General features: G+C 45.2%; 1 protein-coding gene across 2 annotated transcripts in view; it reads right to left on the reverse strand.

Moving 5' to 3' along the window:
- Positions 1 to 1,251: 1,251 nt before the first annotated feature.
- Positions 1,252 to 15,145, reverse strand: part of IFNAR2 (interferon alpha and beta receptor subunit 2) — a 30,651-nt gene continuing 16,757 nt past the window's right edge. For both annotated transcript variants that reach the window (XM_019420223.2, XM_019420221.2), the window contains 3 exons: positions 10,905 to 11,073; positions 6,733 to 6,863; positions 1,252 to 3,060 (listed from right to left, as the gene is read on the reverse strand). In XM_019420223.2, coding sequence (XP_019275768.1) covers positions 2,356 to 3,060; positions 6,733 to 6,863; positions 10,905 to 11,073 — 1,005 coding nt within the window. In that variant the 3' untranslated portion in view covers positions 1,252 to 2,355. The remainder of the gene's footprint in view (positions 3,061 to 6,732; positions 6,864 to 10,904; positions 11,074 to 15,145) is intronic.

The following is a 15,145-nucleotide window of genomic DNA, read 5'->3' on the forward strand; positions in this document are numbered from 1 at the left end:
CTAGGGGTAAACGACAGAGACCCAAGTTATTTATTGGGCAAAAACTGGTTTCTCTCACGAGATTGCTGAGAAACGTTTAATTTCCTCTTTCAAGGCTTGAGCAGTGGTGAGGTTGGAAAGTTCAGAGCAGGGTATAAAGTACGTGGTGATGTAAGGCGCTGCTTGACGTCTGACCCTAGAATGCCCCACCACGAGCACAGCAAGGGACGAGGAATGTTCCCTTGGTCCCTACAGGCCACCGCACACAGAGGGACTTCCGTGCAACCCTAGAGATGCCGGCAGAGCCACAAATCATCTGTGTATTTACCCCCTCTAATGAGAAATGACTCCGAAGGCATTACCCAGTTTTATTAAAAAGTATTTATTATCCTTCACCAACTTATGACAATTATACAAAACTGAAGCACACACACCTACATAAACACAGCCTTAAAAAGTTTATCCCAAAAGATCACTCTGGAAATCTTTCAAAATATGATAGTTGCTTTAAGAGGACAGAGAAATGGACACTTTCCATCATAAAGTTCCTTTCCTAGGTGATTTCATTAGGTTATTAAATAACCCCTTCCCCTCTCACATCCCTCTCCTTTGAATTACTTTTGTTTTTGAGAAAGGGAGAGAGAGAGAGAGAGAGAGAGAGAGAGAGCACGCATGAGAGAAGGGGAGGGGCAGAGAGAAGGGAGAGAGAGAGAATCCTAAGGAGGCTCCCTGGCCGGCAATGGAACCAGACACCAGGCTCTATCCCTTAAAACATGAGATCATGACCTGAACCGAAATCAAGAGTTGGATGCTTAACTGACCAGGCTCCCCTCTGAGTTACTTTTGAGCAGTTACAAAAATATTCTCTTCAAAGTCCTTGAACTAGGACTCATAATTGTTGTTTTCCCCCTTTTGGATGGACCTAGCAGATCTGAGAAGCCTGCTCTTGGGGTGAGGGGAGTGGGATAGGAGGTCCCGCACAATTCATTCACCTTGGGGGCCTCTCAGGGTTGCAGCACCTTCACCGGAGTCTTCAATTCCTGCGTATTTTCTAGTTTTTAAAAAATGTTTATTTTTGAGAGAGAGAGGGGGGCAGGGAGGGAGAAGAGAGAGGGAGACACAGAATGTGAAGCAGGCTCCAGGCTCTGAGCTGTCAGCACAGAGCCCGACGCGGGGCTCGAACTCACAAACTGTGAGATCATGACCTGAGCTGAAGTCGGATGCCCAACCGACTGCGCCACCCCAGGTGCCCCAATTCTTGTGTATTTTCTACTATTTCTCCTAGCACCACAGGATCTTGGAGATTACCTAGTCCAATCCCCTTATTTCCTAAATGAAGAAACTGAGGCTCAGAGAGGCTCAGCAAAGTACCTGGGGTCACACAGTGAAATAGCAGCGTCAGACTTCGGAGTCCTAGTTCTTGTACTGTTTGCTACATGATGTTCTAGAACTTCTCTTCCCCTGCCCCCCCCCCCCTCCTTCCACAGGAACTGTGGTCACACATAGGACAGTTGGAATCAGTGCACACAGCTCTTCTTAAATTGCTAAGTAGGACCTCCAGGAATTTTCTTTCATACCTTATTTCCTCTGAAGACCTTGAAACGATTTTGCATTTGTTCTCTCGCTTTTTTTTTTTTTTTTTAATCTTAAAATTTGGCACTGAGATTCTATCCCTCTCCCTCAGGCAAATATTTCCTAGTAGTCACCTGCCTGACACTAGAGTTATTTCTGTGTGCGAATGTGTCCTCCTCATTCAAATTGAGGAGAGCTGAATTCTGAGTGTAGGTGACAGAATGTGACGTCGGGGAGGAGCCCAAGACTGGGCTCCACTTTCCCCACTTCCAACTCGGAACCCGTGCTTCTGTTTCTTTGTGGGTCCCCTTTCTTTCCTTCTGGTGGCCTTCCCTTCCTGCTTCTTCTCTGCTGGCCCCTTCCTTAAGCCTGCTGGACCCACCACTGCTGACTGTACCTGCTAGGAGCCCTGCTGAGTGTCTTCCTTTTCACTCTCCACTCCCACCCTGGCTAATTTCATTAACTTGCAGGGTCCTGGACCACCCACGAAAGATGCAGGGGACCCTGCTCCTTACTCTGGGAGACAGGATGCAGAACCATTATAAATGCGGGAGGGTGAAGGAAATGGACAGGACACTTTCCTTCAAAGTGCATCCCTTGGGACATGTAAACAATACACTGCAGGATAGGAGGGTCCCATGTGGCCGTCCTGGGAATCTGCATAGATGACGTCACCAGGAATCACCCAGCAGACTGCAGTCTCCAGCACCTTCCCTCCGACATCGCTGGCAGGCCCCGGAGGGGCTGGTGACCGTACGCGGAGGGAGAACCTCATCGGTCCTTGTTAATTAACTATCCTTGGGATCATCTCATTATATAACCATCTCTGATGTCCGCATCTGACTCGGAACTGTCACTTTTGTCAGAAAGAGCGTCTTCAGGCCACGGGCACTCTGCAGAGGGGCTGGCGAAGGGTGGCTGTGTCCCTTCCCCACTGGCTGCCAGAAAGCTTATTTCCGTTTCATCTGAATCCTCTAGGTTGGCTGTCTCTTCTAGAAAAGATGGTGACGTCGGGGGTACTTCTGAGTCGTCATCGGGGATCCTCACAAACACAGAGTTTAAATTTACATTGAAGGTAATTCTGTCCCCAGACTCCTCGGTGGAGCTGTCATCATCCTCGGAGACGGGGTCCTGTGGCAGCCTCCCTCTCTCCTTGTAGGCCCCACTCTTGCAGCATTCCGACTGCTCGGGGCTGGGCCACGCTGCCATCAGGCGCTCGGTGTCAGCCTCAGGTTCGGATTGATCCGGTTCCTCAGCGTCCGGCTGGATGCAGTCTTCCAAAGTGGCCGAGGAGGCGGAGGCCGGACCCAGAAGCCTGCCCGTTAGCCCGTGCATAGTATAACCACCTCCGCTTACTGGAGGGGCCACCTCCTCATTGCTGTCGCTCTCATCGTCGTAATTGTAATCCCACACTTTCTTCTTCCTGTTAACGTGAATCACCTCCACGAAAGCCACTGTTTCCAAGGGTGGCCTCTCGAGAAAGACCCAGGATGACAAGTTATTAAAATTCTTAAAAACAAGAGAGAGAGAGAGAGAATCAATTCTGAGTGTTTGCTCTTTATTTTTTGACATAATAAAACTCAGTGAGATGAACTGTTCAGTGACGAGGATGAGGAGGTGAGGCCAACGGCAAGAACAACAGCAGCTAACGGTTACACGGTGTTTCCCACCTGCCGGGCACTGGTCTCTGTGCCTCACTCGTGTCATCATTCGTTTTACCCTCACGGCCCTGCCACGAAGCGGGCTTACTATTCTTATCCCCATTTCACAGATGACAAAAATGAGGCAGAGAGGTTAAGAAACGTGCCCGGGGGGCACGAACACTGAGCAGCCGAGGCTGCCTGCGGCAGAGGCTACGTTCTGGCCTCCACTCCTTCCCGCGGGGCTCCCCTCACCGCTTCCTGCTGCTCAGGGGACTCCGGCCACTTAGATTCTGGATTGCCATCTAAATCTGTCCATTGAGATTCTCCTAGGGCGTGTCAGGGAACCGTGGGTGAGGAGAGACTCTGGGGAGCCCATTGTATCTGGGTCACAGCCCCCTGGACTGGAGGATCTTAAAGATGAAGAGGGGATCCTAAAAGAGTTGGGAGGGTTAGAGGAATGGCAAGACCGGAGCTCACTCTGTTCCAGCTCTCGGAAGAAAGCACCACCAGGACACCAGCCGAGCAGGGAGCTGTGGAGAACACAGGAGAACAAGGCTGAGTCTTGCCCCGTCGGTGGGTCTGTCTCTAGGTGGGGCGAACGAGGAGGTGGTCAGGAGACTCCTTTCAGAGACCTGGAATCGTCATCAGCACCATCTTCCTATTTTCCTAAGGCCTACTTGGGCTGCCCACTTGGGCAAACCTGCTCTTCCCCTGCTCTACCCAAGCCAGGCGTAGGGACAGTTTTTCTGCTGGGTTGTTCGTCTTTTTTCCCACAGGATTCCTAGGGGCGCTTCACATCACCTGGATGCTAATTGTTTGCTGATTATTTATGTCACACGTGTTTTCCCCTAGCCCGTGGTTCACCATTTTACTCTCTTTGTGAGGACATTCGATGACAAGAAATTCTTAGTTTTAACGTAAGAAAACGTATCGATGTCGAGCCTCTATGGTGTCTGTTTTTTGCGTCTGAGAGAATCTTCCTTACCCCAAGGTCACATAGAATCTCCTACAGTGCCTTTCATAGGACAACCTTTAATATACCTGGAACTGGTATTTGTGTGTGGTGTGAGGTAAAGTTCCAAATGCATTTTCTCCCACATAGATACACTTATTGACCCAGCCAATCCTGTCCCCATGGCAATATCATTAAACATGTTTCCATACGTGTGGGTCTGTTTCTGGGCTCCCTATTTGACCAAATCTTTGTTAATGTCTCTCAAGACGCCATTTTCTCCACAAACGACCTGTAACATCCTCTGTTAGATTTATTCTTTAATGTTTTAAAAATATTTTTTTATTACTATTGCAATGGTATTTAAAATAAACTATATGATTCCACTTAACTGTACGATTTCAAGTTCAAAACCAGATAAAACTAATCTATGCTGTTAGTAATCAGGATAGTGGTTATCCTCGGTGGGGGTTAGTTACTCGAAGGTGGCAGGAGAGAGACTTCTGGAGAGGCTGATTATATTCTCTTTCTTGATTTAGGCATGAATTACATGGGTGCATTGAGTTTGCAAAAATTCACAGGGCTTTATACTACGAGTTGTGTACCTACTTAATTTCTTGGAAGTTGAAAAGCAGCTTCATGTTTGTTTTCTGATTATTGCTGGTGTATAAAACTGCAAGCATTTTTTATATTGACTATTTTGTATGTACCAACGTCACTAAACTTATTAATCCTAATCATTTATCTCTAGATTCATGTGAATTTTTTACTTTGCCAGCTATATCATCTATAAATTGTCACAGTCCCTACCCTTAGTCCTCAGACTTTAAGATCTAGGAGGGCAGAAGTTTTTGTTTGTTTTGTTCTTTTCTATATCCCCAGCACCTAGAACATGTAAACACATGGTAGGCACTCGGTAAATATTTGTTAAATCCAAAAAAAAAAAAAAAGAAAAAGAAAACTTTAACATCTGTTCTCGATGAAACACATATACACACAAATACACGAGGCCTAGAGTGTTCTGCTTTGCCATTCCTAGAGTTTTTACTTAGACACAGAGCAACAATTTTTCATGAAGAAGTATGAGAAAGACACAATAACAACGCGTCCTCTCAGTACTTGGGGTCAACACCATAACAGGATTATTTATAATTGGTGTATAATTTGGACACGCCTTAGGGATGGGAGGAACCCCAGGGAGACCTGGCGCGGGGGGGGGGGTGGGGGGTGGGGGGGGGGTGGGGGGGGGTGGGGGGGGTGGGGGGGGGGACTAGTAACCATTTTAGGTAAGTCAGGCAGAGAATTTATCTAGAAGGGAGTAGGTGTGGTAATAAGGACCTTTATATCTCAAGGCTACAGTGAGACATATCGGGGTAGGATTTGTCTAAGACCTCAAGGCCAAAGGAATAAATACTTGGCAGACAGGAAGAAGTGGATTAAGGCAGCGATAAGGCCGCAACTAACGGCTAACATAAAAGACTGAAAGATACGTTTACACTGAAGGATCAAAACTGTCCGTACGTGAAAGGCAGGGATCACAGTGTGGATGAAACCCAACACAGAGTCCTCTGCGTCTAAGGCGTCTAAGGCGGGGCCAAATGCGGGCTGGGTTCAAACACCCATTGTAATTAAAATCTCCCCAAGCACACTCACCACCCCCTAAACAGCCCCCAAACCCAACCCGAAGGAGTAAAAACACAAAGAAAAAGAATAGTACAATTTTATCAACTGGGGAGGAATATTTAAATGTGCAGTTGTTTATAAAAATGAGAAGAAAAAGATGAAATGAGTTTAGAGAAAAATAAGATATCTCTGAATGGAAACTGATAAAATGAATATAGGAAGACAGCAATGGGATGGAGAAAATGACAAATGAGGGGCAAATTAATTCTTTTATCTTTTTATAAGATAAATCCAGGGGTGCCTGGGTGGCTCAGTCGGTTGAGCGTCTGACTTCGGCTCAGGTCATGATATCGCTGGGTTTGAGAGTTCGAGCCCCACGTCGGGCTCTGTGCTAACAGCTCAGAGCCTGGAGCCTCCTTCAGATTCTGTGTCTCCTCCTCTCTCTGCTCCTGCGCCCCCCCCCCCCCGCCATGCTCATGCTCTATCTCTTTCTGTCTCTCAATAATAAATAAACGTTAAAAAAAATTAAAAAAAAAAAAAAGATAAATCCACCTTGTGTATATGTTCCATTGAAGTAATCCAAATTGAAAGATAATCTTTATAAAATGTTAATGAAACATACTGCATTATTCATAAAGTCCGAAGAATAAAAAGGAAGGAAAAGAAAGGAAAAAGAAGTCAATTCGGATGGCCTACAGCGGGCAAATGATTAAGGGAAAAATAAGACATTAATAACAATGGGATACTATGTGACCATTAAAAGTAACACGTGGGCCAAATATAAACAGAAAGCATCAAATGTAAATATATATTTATAGGGATGGAAAAGTCACCCAGAGTGATAATGCATCTTAGTGTTTTTAGAAAACGTTTTTTTTCCTTCTGTGAAAATAGTTAAGAATATAATAAAAATTCTTAAGTTATAAAATAAAGATAGAAATTAAAAAAAAAAAGACTACATACCAAAACTTTGGGGAAATCATTTCTTAAGCATATGTAACCAACCCGTTTCAGTATTAATATGGTGCTTATGAAGACAGCTGCTATTAAAAACATAACAATTATTCCTCCTATTTTGGCGGATTCTGATGACTCTGTTGATGAAAAATGAAATGACTTTATTTCAAAATAAATTCAATAAATTATCACAGTTGAGTGGAATAAGATATCAAAGAACAACAAACTTGGGAAAAACTATTGTTAACAGACGAAAGAGTGAAAGTAATCCAAGCATACATATTCTTAAATGATGAAAATGGCAGATTTATTTTTAAAAGTGAAATCTCTTCCAGTTTATAATGATGTTTTATGACTGCCCCATGCAATACAGTAGCCATCAGCCATATGTGACTACTTAAATTTAAATCATCAAAATAAAAAAAAAAAAAACCTGTTTCTCATTCATACTGGCCATATCTCAAAGGCTCAAGAGCCACCTGTTAATACGGTTAAAAAGAAAACTCAAGGCCCAAAAAGGAGTCATTTTATGCCTGGCCCACATCACCAAACTGTAATCTTCACTGGTCATTCTGGAATTTCCAACTCAGCACCATGAGGTAATCCACCTAATATAATAAGATCCTTTTGTCCCTCAAAGGGAGGTGACCTCACCTGAAAATAATCCTATTTTTGGTCTGACTTCCGCGTTCGGCCTTTAAAAACATTTCTCTTTCTGCAGCCCTCTGGAGCTCCTTTATACAGATGGGACGCTGCTCAACGCACAAATCGTTCAATAAAGCTAATTAGCTCTTCAAAATGGACTCGAAAGTTTGTGATTGAACAGTAGACATGACGGGCAGAAAGAAGTGGAGGAGGGGAGTTTGTCTGAGGAAAACAGCTCGGTTATTCTGAGGCTAGACTTTGGCCACACCAGGGCTCTACAGAGACCACTTTGTCCTACTGAGTGCCCCTCGAGCTTCTTGTCAAAATTCCTTTTGGAGAATTGCAACCTTCTGACGGCAAGTAGCTTTTTAAGTTTTGTTTTTCTGTCTCTCTATTGCGATGTAAGTTTCACGTGGTCAGGAAGTGTTATTTTTATTTGTTTTGTTCACTGCTGTTTCCCCAGCATCTACAAGAGAATCCAGCAGACAGTGGGGCCCCAATAAATATTTGTCAAATGGACGGGCACAGCTTTCCCTCAGGGCCTTAGCAAAAGAACCAACCGGTTAATCTGGGACTTGACCAAAGGGGAGACATTTCTCTCAATCTCTGGGCTAAACTCCCCCCATACGAGTGATGCCCTAAGCCCGTGGTATTCACCACTGAGTCTGAGGAAGTTAACGCTGGTCCCAGGTTGTCTTTCAAGCCCCGCCCCCCCCCCCCCCGCCATCCTAACCTGTCTGGTTCCCAAGTTGGGCCAGTTGAAGGTAGTTCAGATGGCAAATCTGGACAGTGAGGAGTCCACATTATGTGAACCCGCTTGGTCCCTGAGTTTCAGACAATAAGAATTGAGACATCAAATATTTGGATAGCGAGGGGTACCTGTCCTTTCACTGTCTGGGGCAATGATACAAGAAGGGAGGCTGACTTCATGTGCAAATGATGTGTTCACACCACGTAAAGATGAAATGACACGACGCCGTGCTATTGCATGACTCTTTCTCGGCAGGGGAATCAGAAAAGGCAGGGCAAAAACTAAGTAATCACAGCGCATGTCAGCCTCCAGGGAACGTGTGCCTTTGGTCAGTCTTACATTCGTCTTCCAAGTGGGGGCTGAGTGTTAGCCAACCATCGTCTGTCACGTCACGTTACTAATCTGAGTTTTTATTGCTGCTGTTGTGATTTACGATAAAAAATATTTACTTATTTGGTCTTTGTCCCCGGTTCCTGCAGGGCATAGAGCTCTGAGACCCCTGACAACTTTGCCCTGCATGTGAAGTGGTGGTGGAGACAGTCTTGTGGGACTGAGCCCCAAACACCAGGTAGACAGTGCCAGACTTGAGTTAAATTGCAGGACCCCGAGCTGGTGTGGGAGAATTGCTTGGTGTAGGGGAAAAGCCCCTCACCGGAGGAAGTACAGAAGTATTCCATGAGGAGACGAGAAAATAGTTCTCTATTCAGCTGGCTTTGCAGTTTCGTTTGTTTGTAAGATCGTTGTCTAATAATAATAATAACAATATAAATATAGTAACAACAGTACGAAAAATAAAATAATAATAATACAAATCTGGTCTTTGCCCCTGGTTCTTGGCGCAGACCATTAAAAACCCTTGGAATTTCCTGAGCGACAGGAGTGTCTTTGGGGGACCATACCTGAGTTTATGCTAATGAACCAAGGGAGGGTGCTGGATAGCTCCAGGAAGGGGGCTGGTCACCAGAAAAACCAACCTGGTGTTTAGAGAGTGGGAACGGCTGGGCTCTGACTGTTGGGGAGCGGGGAGGGCTGGGGATGGGAGTTCAATCACTAGTGGATGATGATTTCATCAATCATGCCTGTGTAATAAAACCCAGTATAAACTCTTGGACGGCAAGGCTTGGGGAGATTCGGGGTCAGGGAACACACGGACGGATTGGGAGGGTGGTGCACCCTGACTCCATGGGGACAGAAGCTCCTGCACTCGGGACCCTTCCAGACTCTGTGCCTCTGCATCTGGCCGTTCATTGTATTCTTATGATAAAACAGTAATCCTGGGGCACCTGGGTGGCTCAGCCAGTTAAGTGTCAGACTGGCTCAGGCCATGATCTCATGGCTCGTGATTTCAAGCCTCACCTTGGGCTGTCTGCTGTTAGTGTGGAGCCTGCTTGGGATTCTCCCTCTCTCTCTGCCCCTCCCTTGCTCACGCTCTGTCTTTCTCTCTCTCTCAAAAATAAATAAACATTAAAAAAAAAAAAAAAAAGTAATCCTAAGTATAGTGCTTCCCGAGTCCCATGAGTCCTGGTGAGTTATTAATCTGCAGGGGGAGTGTGGGACCCTCTGAATTTGTAGTTAGAGTGCACAGAAGTTTGGACGGCCAGACTTGCAGCTGGTACCCGAAGAGGGGGCAGTCTTGAGTCTGAGCCCCTTAACCTGTGGGGCCTGCTAACTCCAGAGAGCGTCAGAAAGGAATCAAATCACTGGACACCCGGCTGGTGTTGGAGAATTGGTATTAGGGCATACGTATGTAGATTTGTTTGGGGTTCCCATTTTCCTAAGAGCTACAGGCATAAGGAATTTATAGGCAAGTTCAGGTTTGCCCATATTTGACCGACCCTACACTAATGATTCAAGCTAATGCCTTTTTCCTTTAAAGATACTTGAAAGGAGCTACTTTTTCCTTTAAAATCGCTCCGGGCGTCGTTGGACCCTGCGGAACACGGGAGAGTCAAATCACACTGAGCATCTCCAAGCACTAGGTGCCAGGCCTGTGTCCACTGAATCCCCAAGGAAGCCACACCATTGCGGTTGCTTTCTTCTGTCCCACCTGATCTTGTCTGTACTCTGGCAAGTGAGACCATTAAAGAAACTCTCGTCGGGGTTGGGAAATTCAGAAAGGCTTCTTTGGTGGAGATTTTCACTTTTGGCAAAACAATTAGGGGCCTCGTCACTTCCCAAGCAAATAATCAGCAACAAACGTCCCTAAGCCTGACTGTTCTCACTGCAGATTTCTCCACTCAGAGGAAGGTTCGGGGACTAGGCTGTTTCCCGTTCTGATGCCTTCGCAACAGAAGGACTTTTTAGTCTTCGTGAGGGACTAGGTCATACGCACTGGTGAGGTTCCCTTCCATCTACAAGCTATAGCGAACTTTCCTGCAAGCTGGCCACGTCCGTGGGCCACACCTCACATCCATAATTTGACCCTCTGATACCTGTGCGTGCAATTGGTCCCGGTAACCCTGCCTCCTGCAGCAGCTAGCTTGAATAATGGCCAACCCAAGGGCACCCAGAACTGAATTCGATCCCGACTCCCTGAGCTAAACTAGAAGCGTTGCCACTTCAGAGGATCTGACTTTATAAAGACAGACACCTGATTGTCCCTCTGCTATGGCAACTTAAAAGTGACTTCACCGCATAGTAGAGACTGACCAACAGAAAGCATCTCTGTGATGGGCTTTTCGTGGAAGGAATACCTTCAGGGCTCCACGACTTTCAGATTCTTTTCATTAACCAGGTTTTCCCTCGGAGTGAAAGCAGAACATGAATTTTCAAACACTTATACCTGTTTCCTGTCCAGGTTGAAGGAAGGTACATTTGACTGGAGATCTATTTATTGCTCCCATATCTTTAGACTTAAAATAGACAGATACACAGTAGTTTGTGTTTGGAATCAGCTTGTCGATGACATAAGTGACATTTCCAATGATGTTTCCATTTAGCTTGGGGTGATGCTGTAAAAAAGAAGCAAAAAAATCAGGAAGGCTTTGAGTGAGAATTTCATTTGCAGGCAGGCCCTTCAAGCCTCCTTGGGGATTTGTCCTCAGATCTTAAATGGGGATAGAAAGATCTCAGGCTTGAAAAGAAAAAGTATTTTTAAGTCATTTGGGGCCAGCAGTTTAGCACAAAACTAGATGCACATTTTTGAACCATGAAATCTAGTCTAGCAGCTGCACTCTATAACGAGTAGAAAAAGTTTCAATGAGGAATAAAAGTTTCCATGATGTTTGGGCACCTGGGTGGCTCAGTTGGTTAAAGGGTTGAGAGATCCACACTGAGCATGGAGTCTCCTGGAGATTCTCTCTCTCTCTGTCTCTCTCTCCCTCTGCCCCTCTCTCCCACTTGTGCTCTCTCTCTCAGGCAAATAAAATGAAAAAAAGAAAAAAAAAAGAAAAAAATGTTTGTTTCCATGATGTCATTTTTACAAGATTATTTTGTCATGCATTAAGATAATCTTGCAAAACTAAGAACATAAAAAAGTGAGATTATCTTTTTTCATTAATGATATGTGTCTACTCTTCAGGAAGTGCCTTCATACATATTAACGAATGTGATTATGAAAACAGTCCACAGAGTTGCAATGATCTCCATTCTCCAGATGAGGAAACTACCACTCAGAGTGGTTAAGTAACTTTCCAAGGCCACACAGCATGGCTGTGGCAGAACTGTGGCTGATGTCTAATTCCTCATCTTCTCCCTTTAGACACCTTGCCCCTTCTGTTCCTAGGTAGTTCTGTTCCATTTTGGAATTAGAGAGATGATACGAAGTTTCTTTCAAGAAAAACAACTTCGGGGCACCTGGGTGGCTCAGTCGGTTGAGCGTCCGACTTCGGCTCAGGTCACGATCTCGCAGTTTGTGAGTTCGAGCCCCGCATCGGGCTCCGTGCTGACAGCTCAGGGCCTGGAGCCCTGCTTCGGATTCTGTGTCTCCCTCCCCTCAGCTCTTCCCCTGCTCACGCTCTGTCTCTCTCTCAAAATAAATAAAGATTAAAAAAAAAATTAAAAAAAAAGAAAAACTTATGTGTGAAGTTTTATGGTTTTCAAAATACTAACAGTTCTACGAATCAGGATTTTCCAGCAGTTCATATACGGCCTTCTGTAATAATGTTTTTCTGCAAATTTCTATTTGGAAGGAGGAAGAATTGAAAGAAAGAAAGAAAGAAAGAAAGAAAGAAAGAAAGAAAGAAAGAAAGAAAGAAGGAAAGAAAGAAGGAAAGAAATAAAGAGAAAGAAAGCTCTAACAAATTAAACTCTCATGCAGTGCCAATAAGCAGTGAAGAAGAAAAAGAGGGCAGAAATAGAAACAGTGTCACGGAGGGAAGGCTCTTGCCTCCAAGAGAAATAGCCAAAAGTAGCTGAGAATCAGACTATCTGGGTTTCACACCTGGTGTTGCCATTGTGTGATCTTGATGAAGTCTGCCATACTTACTTCCTGTTTCACCAGGCAAACAGAAGCTCGCCTGAGTATTTTGCCCCCCCGCCCCCGCACTCGCCTTGGATGCACAGTCCCTGCTCTGCACTAAGGTCAATCCCTTCTTGTGCTTATGAGATTCCATCCCTCCTCACTTCCTCAAGCACATGGTCCAGCAATCCCTTTGGAACATCCCATCTGCATATGAACATGCTGTAACTTCTTCCATTTTCTTTTTCTTTATTTTATTTTGAGAGAGAGAGAGAGAGAGGGAGAGAGAGAAAGAGAGAGAGAGGATCTTAAGCAGGCTCCACACCCAGCATGCGGCCCGATACGGGGTTCCAACTCACAACTGTGAGATCATGATCTGAGCTGAAATCAAGAGTTGAATCACCCAGGCACCCCATAAGTTCTTCCATCTTAAAATGTCCCTCTTATGGGGCACCTGGGTGACTCAGTTGGTGAAGTGTCTGACTCTTGATTTTTTTGGTTTGGGCCATGATCTCATGGTTCATGTTCCAGCCCCGACTCAGGCTTTGTGTGCTGATAGTGCAGAGCCTGCTTGGGATTCTCCCTTTCCCCTGCTCTCTGCCCCTCCCTCATTCCCTCTCTCTCTCTCTCTCTCTCAAAATAAATAAACTTAAAAATAAAATAAAATAAAATAAAATAAAATAAAATAAAATAAAATAAAATAAAATCCCTCTCTCTTGACCCCAGCTTCCCCTATAGCTACCACAGAGTATCTCTCCTCTTTACAGAAAAACTCCTTAGAAGAATTAGTTCTCCTCACTGTCTCTAATTTCTCTCTTCCTTCTCTTTCTGGAATCCATTCTTACCAGGTGCTCACCCCATCACTCCACTGAGATCACTCTTATCAAGGTCACCAGGACTTCCATGTTGCTAAATCCAATACCCAATCCATAGGCCTCATCTAACGTGTCCCATTTATAGCATTTGATTCAGTAGATCACTTTCTCCTTCTGGAACTTTCTTCTCTCAGCTACCAGGACATCATTTTCACCTAGTTGTTCTCCGACCATGCTGGTTGCTCCTTCCCAGTCTCTCTCTCTCTTTTTTAAGGTTTTATTTTTAAGTAACCTCCACACCCAATGTGGGGCTTGAACTCACAACAACCCCTAGATCAAGAGTTGCACACTGTACTGACTGAGCCAGCCAGGCACCCCTGTAGCCTCTTTTGCTGGTTCCTCATTTGCCAGATCTCTCTATTTTGGGCTTCTGGGGCTCTGACTTTGGACGTCCTCTTTCCTCTCTGCATATCCACTTCCGGGTGATCTCACCTTGTCTCAAGGTATCAATACGCACCAAGAAGCCAACGACTCCCCAGGACGTCTCTCCAGCGAGGAGCTCTCCCCTGAACTCCAGACTCAGAGCATCCAACTCCTGCTCACTATATCCTCCTGGATGCCTTACTGGCACCTCAAACTTAATATATCCAGATCCAAGCTACTGATACCCAATTATCCACCTCCTCCATCCGTAATCTTCCCCATTTAAAATTTTTTTAAATTTATTTTTGAGACCGAGAGAAAGAGAGAGAGAGAAAGAAAGAGTGAGAGTGTGTGAATGGGGGAGGAGCAGGGGGAGAGGGAGTCGAAGTTGGACGCTCAACCGAGACACCCAGGTGCCCCTGTAATCTTCCCCATTTTAATTAATGGAAACTCCAGCCATCCAGACGCTCTGGTCTCTTTCTTCACCCCATGGCACATCCAACCCATCCAAAAATACTGTCAGCTCCACTTGCAAGATATATGCAGAATTTAACCACTTCTCATTACCGCCAAGTGGCCCAAGCCACCACCATCTGTCACCTGGATTACACCAGTAGTCTCTTCTTTTTTTCTTGGTCTAATTTAATCTAATGATTACTTTTCTTGGGGCGCCTGGGTGGCTCAGTCGGTTGAGCTTCCGATTTCGGCTCAGGTCATGATCTCACGGTCCGTGAGTTTGAGCCCCGTGTCGGGCTCTGTGCTGACAGCTCAGAGCCCGGAGCCTGCTTCGGATTCTGTGTCTCCCTCTCTCTCTGACCCTCCCCCGTTCGTGCTCTGTCTCTCTCTGTCTCAAAAATCAATAAACGTTAAAAAAAATAAATAAAGATTACTTTTCTTTAATGAAGAAGATCCTTATTAACCGTCATTTTCCTCTCATGGTGTTGTCAATATCCTAATACCCATAGCTTTCTTATTTTAAAAATAATAATCTCAAACAGAGTTAGTAGCTCACGGGTTGAATATCAATGAGATGTGACTGGTTTATGATATTTAAAGAAGCTTCGTACAGTCTCTGAGCTACATAAGCTGATTTTCCCCTCTGTTATTTTCATTTTGTTTTGATTAGGGCGTTGATTATATCCAGGTAGATATTACAGCGAAAATTGTAATTTGCCATTTCCTACTAAGCAATTACCATCTCCACAGCCTCTTAACTGGTCTCCCAACCTCCACCTTTGGCTCCTGTGGTATATTCTCAATACGCCAGCCAGGATGCCCTGTTGAAGCCTCCGGACCTCCAGCAGCTTCATGATACTTCAAAGCCTCAGACCCACAAAGCCCAACAAGATTGGGCCCCACTGGTTCCCTGATCTCACCTCCTTCTAG

The sequence above is a fragment of the Panthera pardus genome, unplaced genomic scaffold (assembly GCF_024362965.1).
Source record: "Panthera pardus isolate Hobbes unplaced genomic scaffold, ASM2436296v1 HiC_scaffold_16, whole genome shotgun sequence".
Taxonomy (NCBI): domain Eukaryota; kingdom Metazoa; phylum Chordata; class Mammalia; order Carnivora; family Felidae; genus Panthera; species Panthera pardus.